This window comes from Chelonoidis abingdonii, chromosome 4 (assembly GCF_003597395.2).
Source record: "Chelonoidis abingdonii isolate Lonesome George chromosome 4, CheloAbing_2.0, whole genome shotgun sequence".
Classification (NCBI taxonomy): Eukaryota; Metazoa; Chordata; order Testudines; family Testudinidae; genus Chelonoidis; species Chelonoidis abingdonii.
Genome location: NC_133772.1, coordinates 141,978,963 through 142,004,005, shown reverse-complemented (window position 1 = coordinate 142,004,005; position 25,043 = coordinate 141,978,963). Strand labels below are relative to the sequence as shown.

The window sequence follows — 25,043 nt, the reverse complement described above, 5'->3', positions numbered from 1 at the left end:
CAAGACATCATGCTCTATCAGTTCTAGCACAGTTTTTGTAATTGTGTGGATAACAGTTTGATACATTCCATATTAGTGGTTGAACTGTACCCAGCACTTCACTCAGAACATGGCTAAATGAAGCAGATCTGACTTGCATGTTTTGATTATATAATCATAGAATATTAGGATTGGAAGGGACCTCAGAAGGTCATCTAGTTCAACCCTCTACTCAAAGCAGGACCAATCTCCAGACAAAATTTTTGCCCCAGTTCCCCAAATGGCCCCCTCAAGGACTGAACTCACAATCCTGGGTTTAGCAGGCCAATGCTCAAACCACTGAGCTATCCCTTCCCCCCCAATGTCACGTTAGCAAGCATCATAATGTCCATTCCTGGCTAAGGGTCCTTTGGCATGGCACACTCCATGGTGGCGCATGGGAATGCAGCCTGAGAAGCAGCACCTTGCACTGCTAGAATGGCTTTCAACACAAGGATCCAGCACGTCATGTGTATCTAGGTCAGAAATGAACTCTTCAGAATCACCAGAATTTGGATGCTGACTCTTATTCTGGCAAGTACTTAGCAGTGTATAGGTATAACGTTATGTGGGGAAGAGTTCCATTTTATAGCCTGACTATTCTTATGTTTTAGTTGTCTGTAAGGCAGAGTAATGACTTTGAGGTATTTGAATTTGAAGATTTTGTCAGTCACGCTCTGACTCTGGTAAGCCCATGTGCCCCTTGTCCAGTCTTACTTGAAGGGTGGATGAAGAGCCAGAAAATTCCTCGACCATAACTCACTTTACATTAAAATGTAAGTGAGGCAGGACAGTTCCAAGTCATGGGGAGGAGAAAGACAGGAACAGAAAACATTTCCAGAGGGACTGAGTGTCCCTGGGAAAGGCTTAGGAGATGCAGAACATACTGTTTTTTAAAAATCTAGTTCAAATACAATCCAACAGGCTGCATCTTCACTCTGGAAGATAATCCTATCATACTAGCCACAAAATTCTGAACAGCAGTAGTAAAAGCAAGTAGAGTCTTTTTAGTTCCACTGAACAGCGCCTTGGCAAAGCCTTGAACACCAAAAGTAATGGAGCTGTCTGCAACCTCATGAAAGATATATTACATTGGTCTACATGTTCAGAATGATGATTTTGTAACCCAAAGGCTAGAAACTTGGATGCTTAAATCGCACCGTGGATCTAGCCCCAACTGCCATTTGGCAACTAAGCCCAATATTCAGATCCTAAAAACTCCCACTCAACTGCCACCTAACCCCTGTAGAGGCCTGAAGTCCCCAGGTACCCATGTTTCCTTTATCAGAGGGGTAGCCGTTTTAATCTGGATCTGTAAAAAGCAACAAAGAGTCCTGTGGCACCTTACAGATTAACAAATGTATTGGAGCATAAGCTTTCGCGGGTGAATACCCACTTCGTCAGATGCACTCTTTGTTGATGTTTCCTTTAGGCATCTAAAAATCTGCCTCTGGCCATGCACAAAGCTACCTCAGTCCTGATGCCCACATGCCTCGCTCACGCCTAAGCCCTGACAGGATCCTCCAACTAGGCATTCTCCTGATTATTTCACCTGCAGGGCCCAATCGCAGAAGTTACTTTACCGATCGCACCCTAAATCTAAACAAAGTGACAGCACTGGAGGACAAGGAAAAGATGTCCCCCTTATAAACTTTAGCCCAGCATTGAGAGCGCTCATCCAGAACATAGAAGTCCTGGTTTCAAATACCCTCTTTGCACAATCTGGAGCAGGGATGTGAGAGTGCACTAATGATCGGGCTATGAGATATGCTGGGGTGGGTCCCTCAATCTCTCCTGTTGAAGCCATTCCACTTCATGTAAAACACTTAAATACTCATTGGAACAGAGAATTGAAGGTGGATCTCCCACAGGCCAGGAGAGGGTCCTGACAACTCAGCTAGCTACTGAGTCAGCCTCACTGTCTCTGGACCAGTGAACATATATACAAAATGAAATGGTTTCACCAGGAGAGAGAAATAGACCTCCCCACATCAGAATATGCCATGGATAGATTCCATTGGCAGATTTCTTTTTTTTTTTTTTTTAATAATTTCAACAAATATTGATCTTTTCTATTTGTATCATTGAAATTTTCAATTGGACAAAATCACAGGGCTTAAACACTTTTTATGTTTATCAATTTATAATCTCACTGTTGTGGGAAATTATAAGGTCAGACAATTATTTAATGACAGCAGACATTGAGATTAAAAAAGTTACAGCCTTATAACCATTACAATAAACTGTTAACATCACATGTCCACATTATACAGAATAAATATAATTAAATCAAACCAAAGTTCTCGCACACCATTTTTCTTATTTTGCCTATCTGTAAACTTCAGTTATTACTGATAGAAGTATTTTTAATGAGTTTGTGGGTGTACGGTGAAATTGACATTTACAACAAACAATAAAAATCTAAGCCTTCCAAGGCTATCCACAGACCAGTGGTTAGGGTACTGTCCAAAGATGCAGGTTCACATCCCTGTCCACATCAAACGGGGGGCGAGGGGAATTTGAATCTGAGTCTCCCACATCTTGGTGAATGCCCTAACCATTGTGTTAAAGGGAAGAAAGGGGCACCATCTCTGTCTTTTTGTTCCTCCCTAGCAAGAAAGGTTTCAGGCACATAACTCCAGGAGATGTGAATCCCAGACAGAGGTAGGCCCCCAAGTCCGTTTCAGAGTCCAAGCTTAGGCCACATCTCACACAGGTATTTCCTAAAAGCTACTTCAGACAGCTCAGTCCCTGCTCAGCTTGCTGGCTTTTGTTGATCCCATTCTTAGGCACCTAACCCACTCCATGAATTATATAGACAAGGTGGGCAGCTAACTAAGGGCTGAGGAGTCCACTGGCAGAACAGGGCCTAAAATTAGGTACTGCAACACTGAGCCTAAACCCCTTTGTCAATCTAGCCCCTTGTATTTTAAATATAATTTTATTTTGTGAAGAAATTGTTGGTGCAGCTGTAGGTTTCTCATCTGCCACACACTTTTTCAAGTTCTAGTCTACAAACATTTTAGGTGTGCTAACACCATGAGGAAAACAGTACATTTACCGTGGTATAAGATGACATTACTAAGAATGGTGGGATAAATATAAGAGGAAAGCTTGTGCTAAAAAAATTAAGGTTTCCTGTGCAAGTTCTGTGTAAAATAAGAAATTGTAGCGAACAATTCACTACCATCTGAGGCTGTTTCTCCAGGCCAAAGCAAGCACGCTGATGGGGCGGTGTGGGGAAATTTTACACCATTCCCGCCCATACTTTACTGATTCTGTGGTCAAAGGGAAGTCTTTAGTCTCAAGTGTTATCAATATGGCCACATTTGCCCACTGTTTTTGAGAGTCCATTTCCCCTTTGAGGGCTCCCCCTAATCTACAGGTATCAAATATGTCCACTTTTGCACGCACACTTGCTTTAAAAAAATTGGAACCATTTCACAGCAACCACTTGTGATGTCACAGAGAGAATTGTCTCTTCAAGCAGTGAACAAAAGGTAATTTCTGAAGTTCCACATTCATGAAAAGTTTCCTAATTTTAAAAGAGGTGAAAGATTTGTGACACTAATGCATACCACAGTATACAACTTGATTCTGTTTACAGTTAGTATGCTGTCAGTTCGTAATTACCTACAAAATTAACATTAATATAATTGTTAGTCTCAGAAACGAGGACAAGAACTGAGTGAAATCTCTTCTAACCCCCAGAGATGATCTCTGCAGGTCAGCATTAAAACCCTTACCTAGACTATCTGTTCTGTGGGTAAATATATGACATCAGTGCCCAGAACTACCAATCTGAAAGTTTCATCACATAATGATTAAGGAATGTGCTTGTGCATAATGAATCTCCCCTCTTTTCAATTTCTCAGTGGTTCTATATCCATTATGTGGGGCAAATTAGTTAGGGGGGAAAGCTCAAGGTAGTAAACATATGAGCAAAATATGGAGTTTAGAATAGTTACATGACTGAAAATTAACTTTTAAAAGGCAAACTTATTCAGTGGGGAGAATTGTTTCAGTAAGACTGATTTGCTAACCAGCAATCATTATGAGTTAGCTGTCTAGATAGTAACCCATGCTAAAATTAAACAACCTGTTTAATTTAAGAAGTCTTAGCAGAAAAGGTAGACTTTTCATGAATGTCCAACAAATCATGAGAATGGAAGGCTGTCGAGCGCAGAACTAAAGGGGACTTCAGATGACCTTGGTTAAGTCACTAATTTATGGATGTTAAACTCAAATTCAAGGTTTGTCTGATTTAGACTAGGATTAGTAGGAGTATTAGCTATGCCTGACCTAAAATCTTTCCTACTCAATGCAGGCTCTCATAGGGTCAAATGCAACTCAGGTGACTACCGACATGACCTATCTATTTAAATATTCTGTGGTTGAGCCTACTGACAAAAGCATCGGGTATAAGAGCACTCTAGAGCTCTGTATAAAGAACTAGACATAAACTACTTTATTTTGCACTGTAGGATCACAGTCATGTTCTTTTCAGTTTATATGTGAAGAGCCTTTACATTTAAAAGGAAACCACTTTCCACTTGAGGTAAAAAACCAAGTAGTTTAATGACGAGAAATCTGGTTTTTACTATTCCTAACTCTATCACAGACTGTACTTGACTTTGGCAACTCACTTGGCTTCTGCATGTCAGCTTCCTTATCTGTGACACAGAAGCAATACGACCTATATCAAAAGGATCTTGGAACTTCGTTCATTAAAGTCCAGCCACGAGGAAGTCTGTTCAAAAACAGACTTCAATGAGAAACTGCAGAACTGGAATTTACAAAACTGGACACCATTAAATTAGGCTTGAATAAAGACTGGGAGTGGATGGGTCATTACACAAAGGAAAAACTATTTCCCCATGCTAATTTTCCCCCTACTGTTATTCACATCTTCTTGTCAACTGTTTGAAGTGGGCCATCCTGATTATCACTACAAAAGGTTTTCCCCTCCAGCTGATAATAGTCCACCTTAATTGATTAGTCTCATTCAAGCTGGTATGGCAACACCCATTTTTTCATGTTCTCTGTATACATATATATCTTCCTACTGTATTTTCCATCGCATGCATCCAATGACGTGGGTTTTAGCCCACGAATGTGTATGCCAAATAAATTTGTTAGCCTCTAAGGTGCCACAAGTACTCCTTGTTCAATAAATGTTTACAAAGCTCCGAGCTCCTTATATGGAAGGGCCTTTATAAAAAAAAGTGTTAAGTGAATTAGTGTACATACCTGCTCTACGCCCTTTGTAAAAGGTGTCTGGTTTCCTGGACAGCCTCCTGTGTCTCCAGCTCGCTCATTTTCCCAAGGCAGTTTGTTTTTTCCTTTACCTGCACTTAAAACCCTTCTGGGACATATCCCTTGATCAGTATAGGGGCTGTGAGACCCATAGTTTTGCGTAGCATCCCTTGTGTGATCCCCAGAGTAACTGTGTGCACTCTGAGTCCTGTTGCCTGCCAGCAACCAATCTGTGTCTGCTCCATGGGGCAGATGGACCCCCCTGCCATGGGCAGAGGATGGCATGGGCACAGCATACTCCACAAACCCCTGGTCTGTTAGCTTAGGCAAGGTTTTCCTGGCCAGCCTGGCCTGTACAGCGTGCATCACTCCATCCCCATTGTCCTGCAATTCCACAGTATCCACAGCCTTAAAGAGGAGACTGGTTTTGCCTGAGCCCATGGAAGAGGCCAACACTGCAAAGGCCTCCAGGGCAGCATGGCGGACCCGCCGCTTACTGTCCACCAGGGCTGGTGCCAACCCAAACGCCAGCTTGGGCAAGTCAAAGTCCTCACTAGGGTATGTGAGCAGGGACCCAATGCAGATGTTCACCACCTCCTCCCTGACTTTCGAGTTCTTGTGCTGTAGATGCTCTGGCTGCAGTAGCAGGCACAGTACCTGCTGGGGACCTATTGCCTTCATCAAGCGCCAGAAGAGCTGATTATACTCTTGCCGGATGGCCAGCTTGTTGTCACCCAGCACCTTGGCAGCAGCTGACACTAAGGGTCCCAGGTAGGCCTGAACCCGCTCGCCCAGGCGCAGGGCCAACAGGTGCAGCACCTCCAAGGTGCCATGCACCACCTTGAAATTGGAGTCATCCAGAAGGGTGTAGAGGAAGCTGATGAGCCCCAGCAGGCTGGGGGCAGGCGTGGAGGCCAGGCAGGCCTGGGAAGCATCTGTCAGCACGTGCTTGAGCTCCTCCACAGCCTGGGTGCGGTTCTTGTAATCCTCCTGGTCCAGCAGGCGGCCGTGCAGCTCCTGAGGGATCAGCCCGAACTTGAGGTTGGTGCTCAGGGGATCCTGCTCCGTGGGCCGGGACCCCGAGGTGTCCCCACCGCCACACAAGTCCTCGCCGAGCCCGGCCTCCAGCAGGCGATTGTAGTGGCCGCGCAGTGCGGAGGGCAGGCGGCCCAGGTAGCCATGGAAGCGCTCGGGCCCCAGGGTCTCAGCCAGTTGCCTGAGGCTGCTGAAGGCGGCGGCCGCCTCCTCCCCCGGGCCGCCCCCGGGCCGGGCCGGCGCGCCCAGCTTCCTGGCCAGGCTCAGGGTGAGCTCGCCCAGGTCCAGGCCGGAGGGCAGCGGCGCCCAAGCATTACGCGCGGGCAGCAGCAGCGCGGTGGCCGGTGCGGCAGCGCGGGGGTCGGCGTCTCCAGCCCCTGCACAGCGCCCGCAGCCCACTGGACGCCAGGCCCCGCGGCGGGCGAGGCGGTCTGGCGCAGGCACGCAGCGCCTCCCCGCGCAGCGCCGTCTCCCCCGCGCAGGCGGCACACAGTTCCGGCAGCGGCAGCTCGCCGGCCCGACAACGCGCGGGCAGGGCCAGAGGCCGGGCTCGGGGCCGGCGGAGCAGCTGCTGCAGCAGGGCGGCCTCGTGCATCCGTGCCCGGCTCGCCCGGCGAGCCCCGGCCCGCTTGGGCGCGGCGCGTTGTCCCCGCACGGCCGGCGCCGCGCTCACTGGCCTCCAATCGCTGCCCGCCTGCGGGGGAACAGGGCGAGGAGCCGCGGGCCATGGAGCGGCGGCGCAGGCGCCCGGCCTCCGGCAGCGACTGGACCGGCCTGAGGGGAAAACATCGGGTCTCCAGCGGGCGTACCTGCGACGTGCGCGGCCTCAAACCTACGCGCGGGTCGAAGGGGCGGCCGGAACGGATGAACCAAGGCTTTCACCTCCCGTTAGAGCGCGAGATCAAATGCCGGCCCCCGGCCCAAAAACGGGGGGAAGTGTCACGTGACCTTCACCTAGGTGCGCTTCGACGCCACTTGTAGCCGCAAGGAGCGCGCAAGGCACCATGGGATGATTTTGTCTCGGGATCTTGAAGGGTGAATGCGCAAGGTCCCGTGAGGCTATAGTGTATTGTGATCCAAAGATGGAGGCTGTACCGAATGGCCATTGGGAAAGGCAACGCTCCGGGGCCGCGGGTTGGGTGAGGACCCGAAGTGACGTAAGGCCTGTGGTGTTGGTGTCTAAGAGGAGGCACGGGGTTTGTTGCGTCCGTCGGCTTCGCCCTCATGACTCAGGGTGAGTGCGAGCCGGCGGACGGAAAAAAGGCCCCTGCGCCGGAGGGATGCAGGTCTCCACGCACTCAAACCCGCTACGAGCCCGTGGTGCGGCGAACAGCGCCCCCGGTGGTCGGGGCTGTCGGGCGCGGGCTGCATTCTCCGCTTCCGCTCGCCGGCGCCCGCCCCCAGCCCAGAGCTCGTCCGGGGGCTGCCCCGTGAGGGAGCGGGCCGGAGCGGGGCTCTGTGCACGCGTGAGCCCCCGGCCCCCCCCGCCGTCTGTCAGACTGTGCTGTGGCGCCCCCTTTCCCGCCCGCGCGCCCCTGACATCTTCCTCAGTTGGACCGGGCCGTGACCGTCCCCTGGCTTCACTGTGCAACGCCCGTCGGAAGCGGCAGCGCCCCGTGCCGCTGGGCGACCCCCAGGGTTCAGCCTGGCACCGCCGCCCGAGCGAGCCGGGTCCGAGGCGGGCGCTCCCCGCTGAGCGTGCCCCGGGCCAGTCCTGGGGTTTGCAGACCCGCCTCGGCTCTAGAAGACACTGAGATGCTGTGCAGTAAGACGGCAACCTACAAAGGTCGCCAGAGCCTCAGTCAAAGGTAGATCCAGGATCCCAAACGAAATTCCTTTGCCGTGGGAAATTCCAAAATAAATGAAATTTCCTGCAGCATGGCTGCCCAGAGGGCGGGGGGCAAGTGGGGCAATTTGCCCCAGGCCCCACAGAGGCCCCCACAAGAATATAATATTCTATAGTATTGCAACTTTTTTTTTTATGGAAGGGGGCCCCAAAATTGCTTTGCCCCAGGCCCCCTGAATCCTCTGGGCAGCCCTGTCCTGCAGAATGGAAATTCTGAAACTTCATTTAGAAAAGTCAAAATGGTGCTTCTGTTTGGCTTTCTTGAAATGTTTCTGAGTCTCCCCCAGCGGCCCAGAGTTCCAGCAGCCAGCCAGGCTGGGAGCCCCAGTTCTGGGGCAAGGCACCCGGCAGACTGTGCTGCAACCAGGGTAGCTGGAGCCCGTGCTGCCAAGGAGTCAGGAAGATGAGCTGGTGGGAAATGAGGCAGGATTCCATTGGAAGCCTTTTTGGTTTTTGGCTGTTTTGTCAAAATTGTCTCATTCTCATGGAATGTTTTGATGAATTGGCATTTTCTGATGAAAAAGGTTCCATTAGGAAATTGCCATGTTGCTACTGAGGCTTCTTAGACCAAACCCAGCATTTTGCATTATACCTGAAAGTAGATTGGGAAGCAAGGCAGAGCTGGAAAAACAAGTGCAGTATGCTAACATCATGCCACTTCACCAAGTAGGTAGGCCTTTTGTTATCATTGAATCTTCAGAGTTGTCTTTAAGAATAGCCCTAAGTAGAGAACATTCAGTAATCTAGTCTGGAGGGGACAAAGGTAGTTCTGTCTTTAGTGTCCTATGATTTGTTGGTAGAATCTAGAAATGGAACAAGCCTGTTAGGTTTCAACTAATCCATAGTTTGAGGAGATTGTCAATATAGAAATATTATTTGTATTGTAGTGGTACCCAGAGGCCACATGTGTGTCCTTCTAGCATATTTTCCAAAGCTGTGCCTCTGAGGGAGTTAAATAAGAGGTAATTTGCTGTTAATTTCTTCAGCTGTAAACTTCTGTCTGAAATGGTGGTTTATTTGTTGCATAATCCCTTTTCTATATTATGGTGTATATCAGAGTTAGAATAAAATTAAGAAGCACAAACAAAGGTTTTATGCGACACAATGTTGGGGATGGCATTTTTTTCTTTGTAATTTGACTCACAAGGAGTGCGTGTGTACGATGTACTGCATTGTGGTTGCTTGAGAAACTTAAAATTAAACTTGGTGAAGCTCTTAAATGTGCATTAGAAACAAGCCTCTGCTGGACAGGAGAAGACCTAGATGGACATGTGCTGTGATTCTAAGGTTTTATGGTACAAATGAGGATTTGGGGGAGGCATTTCAAAGCTCCCTTCACCTGGAATAAGCACTTGAGCCCTTACTTCCTATTATTCCCATGTAAAGAAAATCCCATGTAGATAGTTGGGGGTCATTACATAATATTGTTTGTGAAAAGAGGATAATTTATAGGTCAAGCAAATTTAATAGAACTTTTCCAAGATAATCATGATGTTCCTAACAATAATTCTATTGGCATTTATTGTACTTCAGTTTTAATTTTTGTCATTAGAAGGGACTAGTACTCAACAGTTCATCTAAATGTTTTATAGGAACAGTACCATGCTTTGCTAAGTGCAAGTTATTTGAATAGACACATTTCTCTGACTAGTGAACGTACCTTGTTCTAACTTCATGGCTAACAAGCTAAGTAAAGATATACAGATTCTGTGCACTGTTGTTTATTTGACGATTACAGGTTTTGTTATGTGTGGTAAACCCAAATGTGAGTAGTCACATTTAATTCTGTGGGACTGCTCACATGCCAAGTTATGTGTACAAGTTTTTGCAGGGTCTGGGACTTATTCCATATCACACTAATGATTCTGGTTCTCTAGCAATCGTCTTTTAGGATGTTGTTAGCTTCATGTGTCTATTGGATTCTGCATACTCCTAGAGTAAAATTAGGAAGTGAGGCAAAGAAAAATAATCTCTGTGAACAAATACACTTAAATAAAGGAAAGAAAAGAAACAGGGCATTTAGCTGCTAGATTGCATCACTAAGCTTGTGAATACTGCAAATTCAGTGACCGTTCTGTGACCAATTGTCACAATCTTGTTTTCAGAGAATTGTGGTGAAGGGTTTTTTTAAAAACCTGATACAAGATTATAATAGGAAAGGGGTAAACTTGTGTATTTTCCTACACAAAATTGTTTTTACTTTGGTTGTAATTCTTTACCTCTTTGCTAGCGACTGCTATGTCCTATATTTAAACATTGTCAGATAATTGTCTCCCTCCAGACTCAGTACTTCACCGGTGCTCTGCTTTGCAAATTAGGTGTTGGAGTTATAAAAGTGGTGAAGAAAAACTTGCCAGTGACCACAAGTCCTTACTTTTTAGTATCAGTTGACAGGAAGCAAAATGATGAAGCGTTGTAGTCAGTTTAACAGATGAAAATCTGATTTATTTAAAATTCAGAAATCTGATGGGCACAATGTTCATATGTATTTTGTCTGGGGTCATGAACAAGAGTGGATCTGTCAGTTGTAGTTTCTGCCATTGTTTAGCTTGTTTAAATACAAGGAAGAGGTGAAAATGTGTAGTATAACAATGGGGACACAATGGAATGCTTGAAAAGTTTACAATTCAAAATGTTGTTTCCTTCCAGTTGATTTATCATAATTTCTTATGCACAGTATCTAGGTTTAGAAGTCTGTTCCTTCCTCTGTGCATGACCCCTATGGCTGATGCTGGGAGCAACTGTGCATGAATAAGTGGAAATGATGGCAAAATCAGACTTTAAAATTATTTGGCCAAATTTTGCCTCAAAGCCCATTGATTTCAGTGGGCTTTCAGAGTCTAGTGCCAGGTCTGCACTGCAGATTTCTGCCCCTAGAGCTGTATTGGTCAGAGGTGCAAAGAGGTGCGATTCCTGACTGACATAGCTTGTGCAACCAGAAGCCCTTAGCATGCATGCAGCTGTGCCAGGATATGTGCACTTTTACCAGTTTCTTTCATTTGTAGGGAATGGTTTTATTAAACTGGTAAAAAGCGTGTATAGTTGCATCCTCACTAGGAGCACTTTGCTGGTATATTATGCTAGTATTCCTGTACTGGTAAAGCACATCTGGATGTAGCCTAAAAGGGTAGAATCTGTCTAATCATTATCTGAGAAGGAAATTCTATTGCCTCAGTTTTTAGCAGTCTGACTCTTTTTCCCAACCACAAATTTAATAATTCTGGCTGCAATAAAATAGTAAACAAAAGAGTTACTTCTGTGGTTTATGAACCAATAACTATAAAAACAACAAACAATTATACTCAGAATAGTGGCTAGGGGTGTTATATTTATTTAATAAATAATAAGTGTCACAGTTCAGTGCAGTTGCAGCTGAATTTCCCTTCAATGGTCCAACCTGGGCATCCACTCTCAGGCTTCCAGCTCCCCAGCCGTTGCCTTTCTGGGTGGAAACATGTCTCTTTGCCTTCTGCCCAGGGTTTTGCCAGGCTGAGCGGTTCCCTGCCTACACCGTGTTATCCCCAGTACAGACAGGCTGCTGATGGACACCTGCTTACTTCCTCTTCAGAGACGGTTAACACAGGTATATTTGCTACAGTTATAAAGTACTACAAAGAACTTTCTATGCAAGCCTTCTTTATTCTTAAGGTAAAAAGCACTACTAAGAAAACATATTACAAACAATAAAAGAACTTACACACATGCAAATAAGTTTACAAGACATCACCCTAACATGGATTCTGGCAGGAGCAGTCATCCAACCTCCCCCACCCAAGGGGATTCCTTGTGGTTACAAATTCATTACAACTTCATCTCAAAAAAAGGCACACAGTCCTTTCAACACTACGTGGAGGATTGAGATCTTTTGTAGACCAGAGTCTCATCCATTTCCTGGTTCAGGAAGAAAGCCCATGAGCCAGTTTAAAATTAGGCTAATTATTCAAAACCCATTTCTTTGGCCTTTGGTCCCCAGAGAATGCAATCTGAACTGGTATATGTGAGCCTCTCCAAGGCGGTGGCTTCAAGGGGTTGATAACAGAGGAGACGTACATTAGCAGCTCCTCTTCCTTATAGAGAAGGTATGTACAATGCCACCATAGCACACAATTGCATTTTTAATATACGGTACCTCAGAAGTATTACCCCTAATTCAGTAAGGTTTAATTTAATTCAGTAAAGTTTATCTTAATTCCATAAGGTTTGTTCAAGATATTGTCAGTCTGTCACAATAAGAAAAATAGTTTTGTAGGCAGAATGGCCCCTTATAATTGTTTGTTAGAAATTCTTCTGAAAGGAGAGATTCTGAAATAAGCACTCCCATTCTTTTCTAAAACTACGATAATTTAATTTAGTAATGTTTTAGAAGTTTTCAAAGCACTTACTAAATATTAAATAATGAATCCTCCCCAGTGCTCACATGAAGGAAGGAGGAAGATATTGAACTTCCTTGCAGAATATTAAATTTTGAAGGGTGCATGGCTCCTGCTGTCCTCCAAGGACATGTGTAGTAATTGTTTCCTCTTCACAAGGTTTGCTTAGTACAATAGAAGCTCAGAGTTATGAACACCAGAGCTATGAACTGACCAATCAACTATACACCTCATTTGGAACCGGAAGTACACAATCAGGCAGAGCCAAAAAAAAAAAAAGAAGCAAATAGTTTAGTATTGTGTTAAACGTAAACTACTGAAAAATAAAGAGAGCAGCATTTTTCTTCTGCATAGTAAAGTTTCAAAGCTATGTTAAGTCAATGTTCAGGTGTAAACTTTTGAAAGAACAACCATAACATTTTCTTCAAAGTTATGAATAACCTCTATTCCCAAGGTGTTCGTAACTCTGAGGTTCCACTGTATTCACTAAAGAGAAATATCAGTAGAGCTCATTGACTTTGAAACGTTCAAATGGATGTTAGGCAGATTTCTTCAGACGAGAGCATTTGTGCATCAACCTGACAGAAAAGGGTAGTGATCTTCAGCTCATATTACTTTGATAAGTTTATGAACTTCAAAGCTCTGTAAAAATGAACATGGTCTCTTAATTGTTTTTATTCCATCACTGTGGTTGTGTTGAGGGTATATTTGATGCAGAATCCCAGTTTAAACACACTATTAAGTAGGTAAGGCCCAAAATACAAATTCTGTAAAGGAAAGACTTTTTAAAAAATATAATAAGAATACCTTTGACTTTAAGTTAATGTGCATAAGAAAAGCACTTTGCTAGTTTGTGAAAATCAGAAAGCAAAACATGTTTTATTTGTCCATTGGAGCATAATGCAAAATTAAAATAACAGCATGAATGATGAAAAATAAATTTGATTTTTTTAAAACGTTGTCTGTTTAATGATTTAAGAGGCCTAAATAAAATGGATAATGAAACTCTTTAAAATAAAACGCTGAATAACATATTTCAAATTTTGTTTGTCACAGATGGACCAGTCGTCTCCAGCCTACATGCTTGCCAACTTAACCCACTTACATTCTGAACAGCTTTTGCAAGGCTTGAACCTCCTTCGCCAACATCATGAGCTGTGTGACATTATCCTTAGAGTTGGCGATGTCAAGATCCACGCGCACAAAGTGGTACTTGCTAGCATCAGCCCGTATTTCAAAGCCATGTTCACTGGAAATCTTTCAGAGAAAGAGAACTCCGAGGTAGAGTTCCAGTGCATTGACGAGGCAGCATTGCAGGCTATAGTGGAATATGCATACACAGGGACTGTATTTATCTCGCAGGACACCGTAGAGTCACTTCTTCCAGCTGCAAATCTTCTTCAGATCAAACTTGTACTAAAAGAATGTTGCACATTTCTTGAAAGCCAGCTAGATCCTGGCAATTGCATTGGGATTTCTCGTTTTGCAGAGACGTACGGCTGCCATGACCTCTACTTGGCTGCTAACAAATACATTTGTCAGAATTTTGAAGACGTTTGTCAGACGGAAGAATTTTTTGAGCTTACACATGCTGAATTAGATGAAATTGTTTCAAATGACTGTTTGAATGTAGTCACAGAAGAGACAGTTTTTTATGCACTGGAGTCTTGGATCAAGTACGATGTGCAGGAGCGACAGAAGTACTTAGCACAGCTGCTACACTGTGTCCGGTTGCCACTGCTGAGTGTTAAGTTTCTTACTAGGTTGTATGAAGCAAACCATCTTATTCGTGATGACCATACTTGTAAACATCTACTGAATGAAGCCCTGAAATACCACTTTATGCCTGAGCATAGACTTTCCCATCAGACTGTGTTGACGACACGACCACGTTGTGCTCCTAAAGTACTTTGTGCTGTAGGAGGAAAAGCTGGATTATTTGCTTGTTTGGAAAGGTAAGGAGTATTGGTGAAACTAAGTGGTGTTAACAAGCTATGCATTAACATGCCCCTCCAGGTCAGGGTTGAGACAGTCTTTGGGTTGTAACTGTTTAATTTGTAATTAAAGGGCTTCAGTCTTGACATTGTCTGTGTATCAGCGTATCAGCTCCTTTCATGAGCAGCCAAATGACTAAAAATCAAATTTAAAAAACATCAGAGGAACAGAGATGAGCATGCTACGCTCTTTATTCTTATATATGAGCTTCCTTGATACATGCTCCTTATTTGTGCTGAGAACTTTTCTACAGTGTAAAATATTGCAAAGCCTTAGTAGATAGTTTGGGTTGCATGTAATTAAATATGAAATTTGTTAACAGTATAGGTATTTTCACTCAGGTTTTGCCTGGGTACCCTTTCAGGTTTTTACTCAGTATACAATTTTTGTTACTCGCCCCAATCACCAGTCTAGACTGCCAAATAGTAAAAATGTAGTTTAGGTGTCATAGATGTGCGCCCTGCAAAGCCTTATTTGTGGGATAAAACAGACCTTATACTTAACCAGAATGTATAATTGGGACTGCTAACTCTTATTTTTCAAATGATGATGTTTGAGATGGTATAACTTTGTAAGTTACATTTTAGTGCTTTCAGTACTTGATTGTAAGTAGTATAGCTACACCTTTAGCTAAAGTTGCTTTATACTTTCTCCTACAATCCTCTGTTTTCAGTTGCTTAAAACCATTTAGTCTGAAATTTTCCAAACTTTGTGTGCATTAGCAAAAAGAGTTCTGTTTCTTGGTGGGACTTAGCAAAGCTTCAAAGAGTAAAGTCTCTTCACCTAATCCAATTTCTCTATTTCTTCTCCAGTGTTGAGATGTATTTTCCCCAGAAAGACTCCTGGATAGGTCTGGCACCTCTTAGCATTCCCCGCTATGAATTTGGAATATGTGTCCTGGACCAGAAAATATATGTTGTAGGAGGGATTGCAACCCACATGTGTCAAGGCATCAATTATCGAAAACATGAAAGTTCAGTGGAATGCTGGGATCCTGATACAAATACCTGGACATCTCTCGAAAGAATGAACGAGAGCCGAAGTACTCTTGGAGTAGTGGTTCTAGCAGGAGAACTGTATGCCTTAGGTGGCTATGATGGACAATCTTACTTACAGTCAGTAGAGAAATACATTCCAAAGGTTAAGGAATGGCAACCAGTGGCCCCAATGAGTAAAACAAGAAGTTGTTTTGCTGCTGCTGTCTTGGATGGAATGATATATGCCATTGGTGGTTATGGTCCTGCCCATATGAACAGGTATGTACTCTTGAGGTCTGCAGGATCAAAATAATATGAACTTGGAAAACCAGTGATAATATTTACCTTGTGATCAGCAGCCATTTGTAAAAGATTCTGTGCAAGATCAGTGGTAATCCACGGTGGGCCTCATTAGTTCTTGTTCTGCTGCATCAACATGATAATTCATTTGGGGAATCTTTTCTCAATGTACAACTGAAGTGTTCTAGCTAAGAGCGCAGCTCCTTTCTTTAATACAAATCTTAAGAGAAAAATATAAATGCTTAAAAGTTTTAATGCTAACAATATTAAGATGTAAATGTTTTACATATATGTATGCACCATAAATAAGTATTTGGGAACACCACCATTCTGGAACTTTAGCTGGAAGATGGTCAATGTGTATGTTTTAAGAATTTAAGATTATGGCCTGTAGAATTAGAGAGGACCTGGAATCCACATGGTTGGGATTCCAGGTCCTCTCTAATTCTATTGGCTGAAATCTTAAATTCTTAAAACATATATGTTGACCATCTTCCAGCTAAAGTTCCAGAATGGTGGTGTTCCCAAATATTTATTCATGGTGCATCTTTCAGACATTAGGTACTTACCCAAAGTATGAAAAAAGCAGATTCTAAAGGGCCATTACCTAATGCTTTTGGCCCCAGTTCACTAAGGTACTCAAGCTCATAATTAAATTGAAACTTCCGTGGGATTGCACATGTGCTAAAAGTTAGGCTTGTACTCAAGTATCTTGCTGAACTGGGGTCTTAGACTAGTTTAACAATAAAGTTCCAGTACAAGGGGATGAGCACAAAACCAAACACAATCACAGGCCCTAGTCCTGCATGCAGATCCCCATAAGGAGTTCCATAGAAGTCAGCAGTGCTCCATTCAGTTGCCAACTTCTCACCACATGCATCTTGGTCCGTGATCCCTTCTGCCTGTGAATCCCCTGTACATTCCCTTTTTTCCTGGGCCATGGCAAGAACAAGACTGCTTGCATTGCCCTCACCATGCTCATAACACTTGTAGCTCAGTGTTAACACCCTAACTATAATCAAATTTCATGCTTCAGCCAGTCACCTGCAGGGTCAGGAAGGATTTTTTTTTCCTGATGCACAGTGACCAGATGTGTGTTGGTTTGTTTTGCCTACCTCTGAAGTATCAGATTGCTCAGCTGGAGGCCGGACAGCAGATTGGGTGGATCAGTGCTCTGATGTGATGCAAAGAATCTTCTTTCTAGGTGCCTGACATGTCTTACTCAGATGCTCAGGGTCTAACTGATCACCAGATTTGGGATCAAGAATAAATTTTACCCCAGGTTATATTGCCAGGGACCAAGGGGGGTTTACCTTCCTTGACAGCATGGAGCAGGGCTCATCTGCTGCTGGGCATCTCCCATCTAATCAGTTCCCAGCCATTGTAACGGTATTGTTGACACCTCAGTGTCCCCTGTTCCCTGCCTGTGGCACACGACAGCTTAATCTCCTTTGGACTAATGCCATTGGGCTCAATTTAGGGGTGTCTGGGTGAAATTTAATGGTTTGTGTTATGCAGGAGGTCAAGATTCTGATCTAATGGTCCCTTTTGGTCTTAAATTTTGTGAAATCTATGATCCTGCTACAGGATTAGGGCCATAGGATGCAGCTTACACAAACTTTGCCTCATTAACAATGGCAGCAGAACTGCTGGGCGTCTCTCTTCAAAAGGCAAGCTAGCAAAAGAAGACTCACTTAAAACAGCAGGATAATCAGCGAAAGGATGGAGAATCTGGCCATTTGTGAACTACCAATATTTAAAATTATTGAATGTAATATATATAAATATACTAGTTGGGCATTGCTGACTTGGCATTTGGTTCTACTGCTGTTGAAGTTCTTGGCACTGAATTAAATGGCGAAAGGATCAGACCCCTAGTTTGTGACAAAGGAGGTGCCGTTCAGCTGATGAACGAATGAGACTGCATAGGTCTCTTAGAGGTGAGTTCTGTCAAATGTTGCAGGGAGGGAACTATTACATTAATCACTGGAGTAATGTGAAGTATACATATTTAAGTATTAAACCAATGTAAATTTTAAGGGAAAAATGCTAAAAACAGACCTCAGCATTGAACGGTTGTGATAATCTTACTCTTCTCATGCATTCGTCGCTTGAACAGCTTTTCCTTTGTCACAGAGGAATTGCCAGTATCATTCACAGTTATGGAGTTACTGAAATTGTGACAGGTATTTCTAGCTTCTCTTTTTTAAAGTTCCCTTTTGATTGAGTGGCTTTGTTTTCCCTATTTATGGACCCTGGTTATGACATGGTCATCAGGCTCGTACAAGCCCTGGACGATAGAGTAAGCTGGCTGATGTTTAAATAAGCTCCTTGCCTTCTGTGCACTGCTACTCCTGGTTCCCTGTTCCTCTCTTTCCTTCCCCACTCCCTCCATGTCACGGGCACTGCACATCTGGTAAGGGATGGCTGCATTCCTGTGTCTGTAATAACCACTCTATCTTCTCAACAGCTTCAGCACTGAAGAGGTATGTTTTGTGGGACTGCGTGTTACTTTCAAATTTACCCTGAAGTGAGGACATGTCCCATCCTCCGTTACTGTTCAATGACTGGGGTTCCAACCCCTGTGTTGCCATTCTTGATGAATACTCCTTTCCCATTTTCATCCCCACCCCGGTCCAGTCTCAGTTGGTGTTGGGGCAAGATGGGAAAATCTTGAGCATGAAAGACTTCTTGGTTAAATTCCATTGCAGAGTTGTGAAATGTTCAGATTCCCTGTTATTGGTGGTTGTTACTTGAATTACAGTGGCACTTGTCCTTCACAAGAATGCTCAGCCCCGCACTCTGCCTTGTTTCATGTCAAAATGTATCCTGTGGTTATGACCATAATCTGATAACCTCAGAGTACAGGCAGAACGATATTGTTTGGCTATGAGGGGATATTTTTAAAATGTTTTTGGCAATATTGTGGGCTGAATCTTCAGTTATGCCCATTCTATTTTGCTGGAGGATCCTAAGAGGGGCTGATCTTTCTGTTGTTGAGTATGTTGGCTTCAGATCTTCTTTGTGCCAGCCTTGATGAAAAGAAGTTAGACTGCAGAATTTTTCCATTAGCCTAAACATTTTTTCTCATTGCCTTGCATAATGGAGCAAACTTTTTAGTAGAGAGAAGAAAGCTAGGAATCCCTGATGAATGTAGATAAGTCTCTTGTGGTATAAAACTCAGTGCAAACAAATGTCATTAAACCCAAGCCTTACAAGTTGTTTATTTGTATCTGCAGCATGGAACGTTATGATCCAAGTAAAGACTCATGGGAGACAGTAGCTTCAATGGCAGACAAAAGGATAAACTTTGGTGTTGCTGTCATGCTGGGCTTCATTTTTGTAGTGGGCGGACACAATGGGGTGTCTCACTTGTCAAGCATTGAGAGATATGACCCACATCAAAATCAATGGACGGTGTGTAGACCTATGAAGGAACCCAGAACAGGTAGGAATGTAAAATGCTGAGACGGTCAAGAGATTTTCCTGGTGTCCTTAGAGACAAAATTGCTAGTTGACTTGATAGAAGGAGGCAGGACTTGGCCTTCAGACAGTTGTGTCTTTTCCTTGAGTAGATTAAAGATCACTGAAACAATGTGATGTCAGGTGAAAGTATGACTAAATATTGGATTTATCTTTTGTTTTGTGTGAATATATTACAAGAGCATTTATATTACTAATCTAATTATTATAAAATTATACTACCTTTGCTCATGTTGAGTCGTACCTTATTCAGAAGTAGACAATTTGAAGTCATTGGGGACTATCTGGGGGCTCAAATACTTTTCAACCAAAAGATGGCAGAACCTTGACAATAACTAATACTGATAGGTAGAAAATGTCATTTTTTTTAAATATCTTTGTGAACGAGAGTAAAAATGGGAGTAGAACTATCCTAAGCAGCTGGTTGTGGACAGGCATTTCAGTAGCACATATCCCTTCCTCCCGGTCTGACTGGGAAAAGGAAGTCAGTTTTTTGTTGAGGGAGGGTGCAAGGTGATTCAGTAAAGGAGACATGGATCTGAAGGGGCACAGATTTTTCACCTACATGAAGCCGTTTTTAAAAACACCATTTTAGGTGGTTAAAAATAAAAATATAATTTAGCAGAAATTAATGAATTTTGCATCTTTTTCCCTTTAATAGGAGTTGGTGCAGCTGTAATTGATAACTACCTTTATGTAGTCGGAGGTCACTCAGGGTCATCCTATCTGAACACCGTACAGAAATATGACCCTATCCTGGATACCTGGCTGGACTCTGCTGGTATGATGTACTGTCGATGCAATTTTGGTTTGACTGCACTTTGATGGAAAGTGTGAACTTGTGGACCTAATGTGAAGATGGAACTTTTTCTGCTTGAAAAGATGCCCAATTCATGGAGACCATAAGCTGCATTTTCTGGGGTTGGAGGAATGGGGTGAATATTTGATTGACAGAGTTGGATTTTTTTCCCCAAAAATTGGCCTTTAGTTATTGTTAAGTACACAAAACAAAACAAATGGAAACTTGTTGCCAATCTAGGGTATGGACTACATCCTGTTACTGGCATGAAATGGTTATCTTAACATTAGGATACCTGGGATAGGATTAGAAAACCTAATGTATCCTTTCACTTTTTAGAGCTTTTACCTCTTCCTACTATGAAACATGCAGTTGACTGTGCTAGGAATGAAAGATACTTGAGTATGTTGTGTGACTGGACTGTTTGTTCATAGTTGTCTGGCTGTGTGTTCATATTGAGAAAATGCCAGTGCTTCACAATCTTTTTTATGAATAGTAACTAAAGGGCTGCCTTGTTTCTGAATCTCAAGGTTTGTAAATAATAAATGCCATAGTATGTTGCCTGTGCACTCTCCTCTGTTACTTGCTTAATGTGTTTGGGCCTGGGGATAATTATCATGGGTGACTGTTTAAATTAATACATTTGCAAGGTAAGTTTAATGCCTTTTTTATTATATTTTTGAATCTATTAAAACAAATTGCAATCAATTGACTCGTTTTAACTTTCCCCTATATTTTTGTTGTGGACGGACTAATGCTAGATGAAATTACTTACCTGGTCTGCAGTGTGCTTGTAATCATAATACAAAGAAAATTTTAAAGGATTAATTCATCAACAATGCCTTGGTTTTCTTAAGTAGCACAGCAGAGTTCACAGCGTAGGTGTAAATATTTAGAAAGATGTGTCCATCCCATCCTTGGTCCTAGCAGACTTGTGTTCATATTTCTTTGTAACTTTTATTATTTTTTTTTTTTTTAAGAATGTATGATTGCTTTTACAGAGTGTTCAGGTATCAAAATGGTGCTAAATGTAGGATTTACCACAAGGCTGTTACCAATCTAGTGCAGTATGCATAAAGCATGATTTGTTTTGATTGTTCTCTAGTGTATTTTGTTTCTCTCTATCTGCTTGATTAATTTGTGCTTATGAAAAGTGTCAGTAATAACACAACATACTCTTAAAATTTTTCAGTTGATCTAGTTTAATATTCCTGTTTTCACAAAGTTTCTAAATATGGACTGGATGAAGAATGCATTTCTGCCTCTTTAGACAAGTTTTGCCTTTAAAAAATATCACATTGAATAAAAAGCACTAGGCATGGTTATACTATGCAGATATCCTGTGTAACTAAATCCTGAAGGTTGGTTCTTGTGATAAATGTGAATCTGAAGAAGTCTACTTCAGTGATGACCCTACATTTAGTTAAGCTTTGAGTGGATAAATAAAAAATTGAGGTTGTTATGTGATGGCCATTTATTTAAAATAAATAACTGAATAAATATTTATTTAGGTTACTAGAGTATGTTTTACTAAATATTTCTTTCTGTTTTAAGCAAGGAATCATGTTTATCTTGCATTCTGTTCTGATATTTGTACTTATACTTGCAATTCCGGTAACTTGGTACATTTTTCTGCTTCTGGGATTATTCCCGCCCCCGTCCTGATTTTAACATAATAATCCAATGTATGTTTCCCCTCACTCTTAAAATCCACATACTATTATTCTTGAAAGTGCAATAATGTTAGACAAAGTTGTTTAAAAAGCCATTTATAAGAACATAAAATAAGGTGTCCTGGATGTACTTAATTTATTCTGAGTTTCTGTAAAACTAATTGCAACCAGGCAAACTGCAGTTTTCCTTGTTCTTCCATAAGCTAACATTCAGATTTAAACAATGAGAGAACTGTCTTTTTAACCATAAAAAAATCATGTTTTACCAATGTTTGCATGAATTATGAAATCCTGTAAATATTCTTCATACTTTACTAACTTGGTAGAATACAGCAGGATTTGTAAGCAAATACAAAGGACAAATTTAGCATTTTATATGCTGCTTATTTGAATGACCTATTGCTTATTCTAGTTACATAGCAATAATAGCATAATTGAATGATTCCAGTTGATCTGTTGATAGAAGACAGGTAGCTCTATTGTATATGGAGTGTTTGTGCAGAGAAAAGCGGTTTTAGGAACAGGTCACAACTAAAATCATGTTAGTCTGCTGTCGAGGCGCCTTTTCATTTTGTTCGAGTAAATACCCAAGCTAAATGTTTACATATGCTGTTTTGCTTTCCAGTTACAATTTCATAGCGATACCATTGATTTTTGTGAATTAAGGAGTATCTTATCCCGCATCTAAACGAGATAAAAATGCTCAGGAACCTAGTTTGCAAAGCCGTATTTAATTGAGTTTATGCTTTGAATTGGCTACACGTTTTTTGTGTAATTCAGTATGTACTGAACTTTTTTAGGCGTTTGATTAATTACAGGAGTACTCCATAAAATACAGACTTAAGTCTCAGTTGAATCATTAGTAAACAAAGTTCATTTGTAGAAAGTGGCACAAGATGCAGACCTAAGTGGTCTGGTGTCAATACAAAGAGAACAGTTCCTGTCTGAGAGGTATGGTGATGGTTCCTCAATATTTAGCTGGCACCTTTCATTTAAGGATCTCAAAGCATTTTACAAGAGCAGTGTACATTATTCCCTTTATTTAGGCTATAGTGAAACTGATTTATATTAAATAGACTTTACGTGACACTGAGGTTAATCCAGCCTATTGCTAAATTTAGAGTACTAACCCAAGCAACATCTCAATGTGGGGGTTTGATGTTAAGAATGGAAGAAGTAATAGTTAATGAAAAATCCTGCTGTTTCTAGATGCAGCTCTGTTTAGATTGGATATTGATAGAAGTGAATCAATGTAAGATGCAGAATACTCACATATGCTGTACATCTATCAAGTTTAGAGATGTAAACTAATAAATATGGCATGTTCATTTTCTGTTTTGGGCGCTGCTTGTGCTCTTCACCGAAGTGCTCCATTTTAGAGAGATCTGACACAGCAATCAGTTTAGCATTTAAAATAAATAAACCTATTACAGCCAGTACCAACTTCCATGCAATCTGAAAGCTAAGACCTTCAAATGAGATGTCATACAACTTTGAATTATCATCCAGTTCTATTTCTTAATCACTCAAAATTATTTTTTTAAAAGCACTTTAAAATAGATGTGAGTTTGTATGTGCATAAGTCATTGGATTTTCACTCAGATATTTAGAAGAAACTTAATAAAATGCCATATGCAAGTTTCCTGACAGTCATTGCTATTAGAAATGCTTTGATTTTGGAATAATCCTGTTTGAATCTCTGAGAGGACAAATGTGTCCAGTATGCATCTGTGAAGTCCCAAATAGCTAACTGTTTTACTGGAGGTAGTTAAGTGTTGCTTTTGTGAATTTGTCATCTGTAAGTCCTCATTCATTTATATGAAACAATGCAAAAATTTCCAAGTTTGCCTTAAATTCCTGATGTTTAATTAAAACTCAAAGAACTGGATGATAATTCCTATATTTTGCCTTATGTCCTGTGCTGTACTTTAAACCCAAGGAGAATTTTAACTTTTAGCTGGATTTAGAACCATTGTAGAGAGAGGACTGTATTGTACTCCGACTTGTGAGGAGTGATTTGGTTGTGAGTTTCAGATGAGAAATGTAATTCTGTGTATGTACAGTGTTATGTGTATACCTTTTTTAGCAGCAGGATTTTGTTTTCATTATTGTTTACATAAGTGGCATTTGAGTTCAAGAAAAAACTGCTGAATAACTTGCATTCTTGTTCTTAATAGTGTTTGTTTGCTATTGTGATAATGCTCTGTAACAATTTGTTGTAACAGTATTTCATTTAATGTGAAATGTTTACTAAATAAATCTGGGGGAAAAAGGATTTTATTTTTACATTTTGGCTGGATGGTGAATGCAAATGCATGCTAGCTTTAATCCTACTTTTAAATACAATGACATCCATATGATTTGGTCCCTTAAGGGGTTTGAGGCTTAATTTAGGTCTGAGGCCTCAGTTCCCAATCATGGATTAAGCTGAGAGAGAGAATAATTTTCAGAAATATTCTTCTTGACCTTTGTCTGCCATGTGGCTTTTGAGAAAGGACTCAAAACGTAGCTTCAGTATAAAAGCCTCCTCTGTAGTCTTAAAACTGTAACCCCTCCCCACACACAGTCACTCAAGCGACACTGTGATCTCTATGTGTGTACGTATGCACATAAAATACAATATTTGATATGTCATGAGAATAACCATGCATGCACACAAGGCAGCAGAGTTAAAAAGTTGTGCATTTTTCTTTGTATGTGTAAACATTACATTTTAACATGCTCAATTGACATTTTTAAAATATGAAATTTTTTTTAATCAAAGAGAAGTTCCACAATCTCTGCTTGTCTTGTCCCATTGTAAGGCCCTGCCCCACACACTTCACAAGGTGCGTAGGAGTAAGCTCCAGCAAGCACACACCCACTTGTGAATGTGCCTGCAACAAAGTACAGGAGAGGGGTGTTCCCTCTTCTGCTCTGTAGCAGGGCTGCAGACGTGAAGACTCAAACCTGAAACCTAGTTTCAGAAAGAACTTTACATATCCTGATAAAGCTTTCTGTGATGCAAAGTTCATGCTCTGGCAGGGTGGAGAAAAATCAATGATTTTTTTTTTTTTTTAAATCAAGTCAGATTTTTTTATTTAAACAGATTTTTTTTTGATACAATGTTTTTTGAGGGAAAAAACATCTAAAGTTAGTTTTAAATAAGATCCATGATGAGATATCTTTGAGCTATAATGTAATAGGGATTATACATTCTAATTCTATAGTATGAGACAATATATTCATGTCATGTTTAAGAAGAGTTTTGTAAATGAGTTCCAATAGTTCATGGATTTAGGGACCCAATCT

The 25,043-nt window shown here is 41.8% G+C and overlaps 2 protein-coding genes across 5 annotated transcripts in view; one reads left to right on the top strand and one right to left on the bottom strand.

Moving 5' to 3' along the window:
• Nucleotides 1–9,831, bottom strand: part of TOGARAM1 (TOG array regulator of axonemal microtubules 1) — a 90,140-nt gene extending 80,309 nt beyond the window's left edge. The window contains 5 exon segments of the mRNA XM_075065864.1: nucleotides 5,269–6,688; nucleotides 6,690–6,913; nucleotides 6,915–6,992; nucleotides 6,995–7,083; nucleotides 9,816–9,831. Of these exon segments, the coding sequence (XP_074921965.1) occupies nucleotides 5,269–6,688; nucleotides 6,690–6,913; nucleotides 6,915–6,992; nucleotides 6,995–7,083; nucleotides 9,816–9,831 (1,827 nt within the window).
• KLHL28 (kelch like family member 28) lies at nucleotides 8,146–24,038 on the top strand. Of its 4 annotated transcripts, none has more exons than XM_032796566.2 (6): nucleotides 8,148–8,821; nucleotides 11,633–11,738; nucleotides 13,582–14,480; nucleotides 15,333–15,776; nucleotides 19,037–19,245; nucleotides 19,942–24,038. In XM_032796566.2, the coding sequence occupies exons 2-6, from the start codon at nucleotides 11,697–11,699 to the stop codon at nucleotides 20,103–20,105; spliced, it is 1,758 nt and encodes a 585-aa protein (XP_032652457.1). In that variant the 5' UTR covers nucleotides 8,148–8,821; nucleotides 11,633–11,696; the 3' UTR covers nucleotides 20,106–24,038. The 4 variants fall into 4 exon arrangements, with proteins under 4 accessions (XP_074921827.1, XP_032652457.1, XP_032652450.1 ...); XM_032796559.2 differs by having other exon boundaries at nucleotides 8,148–8,825; XM_075065726.1 differs by lacking the exon at nucleotides 19,037–19,245 and having other exon boundaries at nucleotides 8,146–8,821.
• The last annotated feature ends 1,005 nt before the right edge of the window (nucleotides 24,039–25,043 follow it).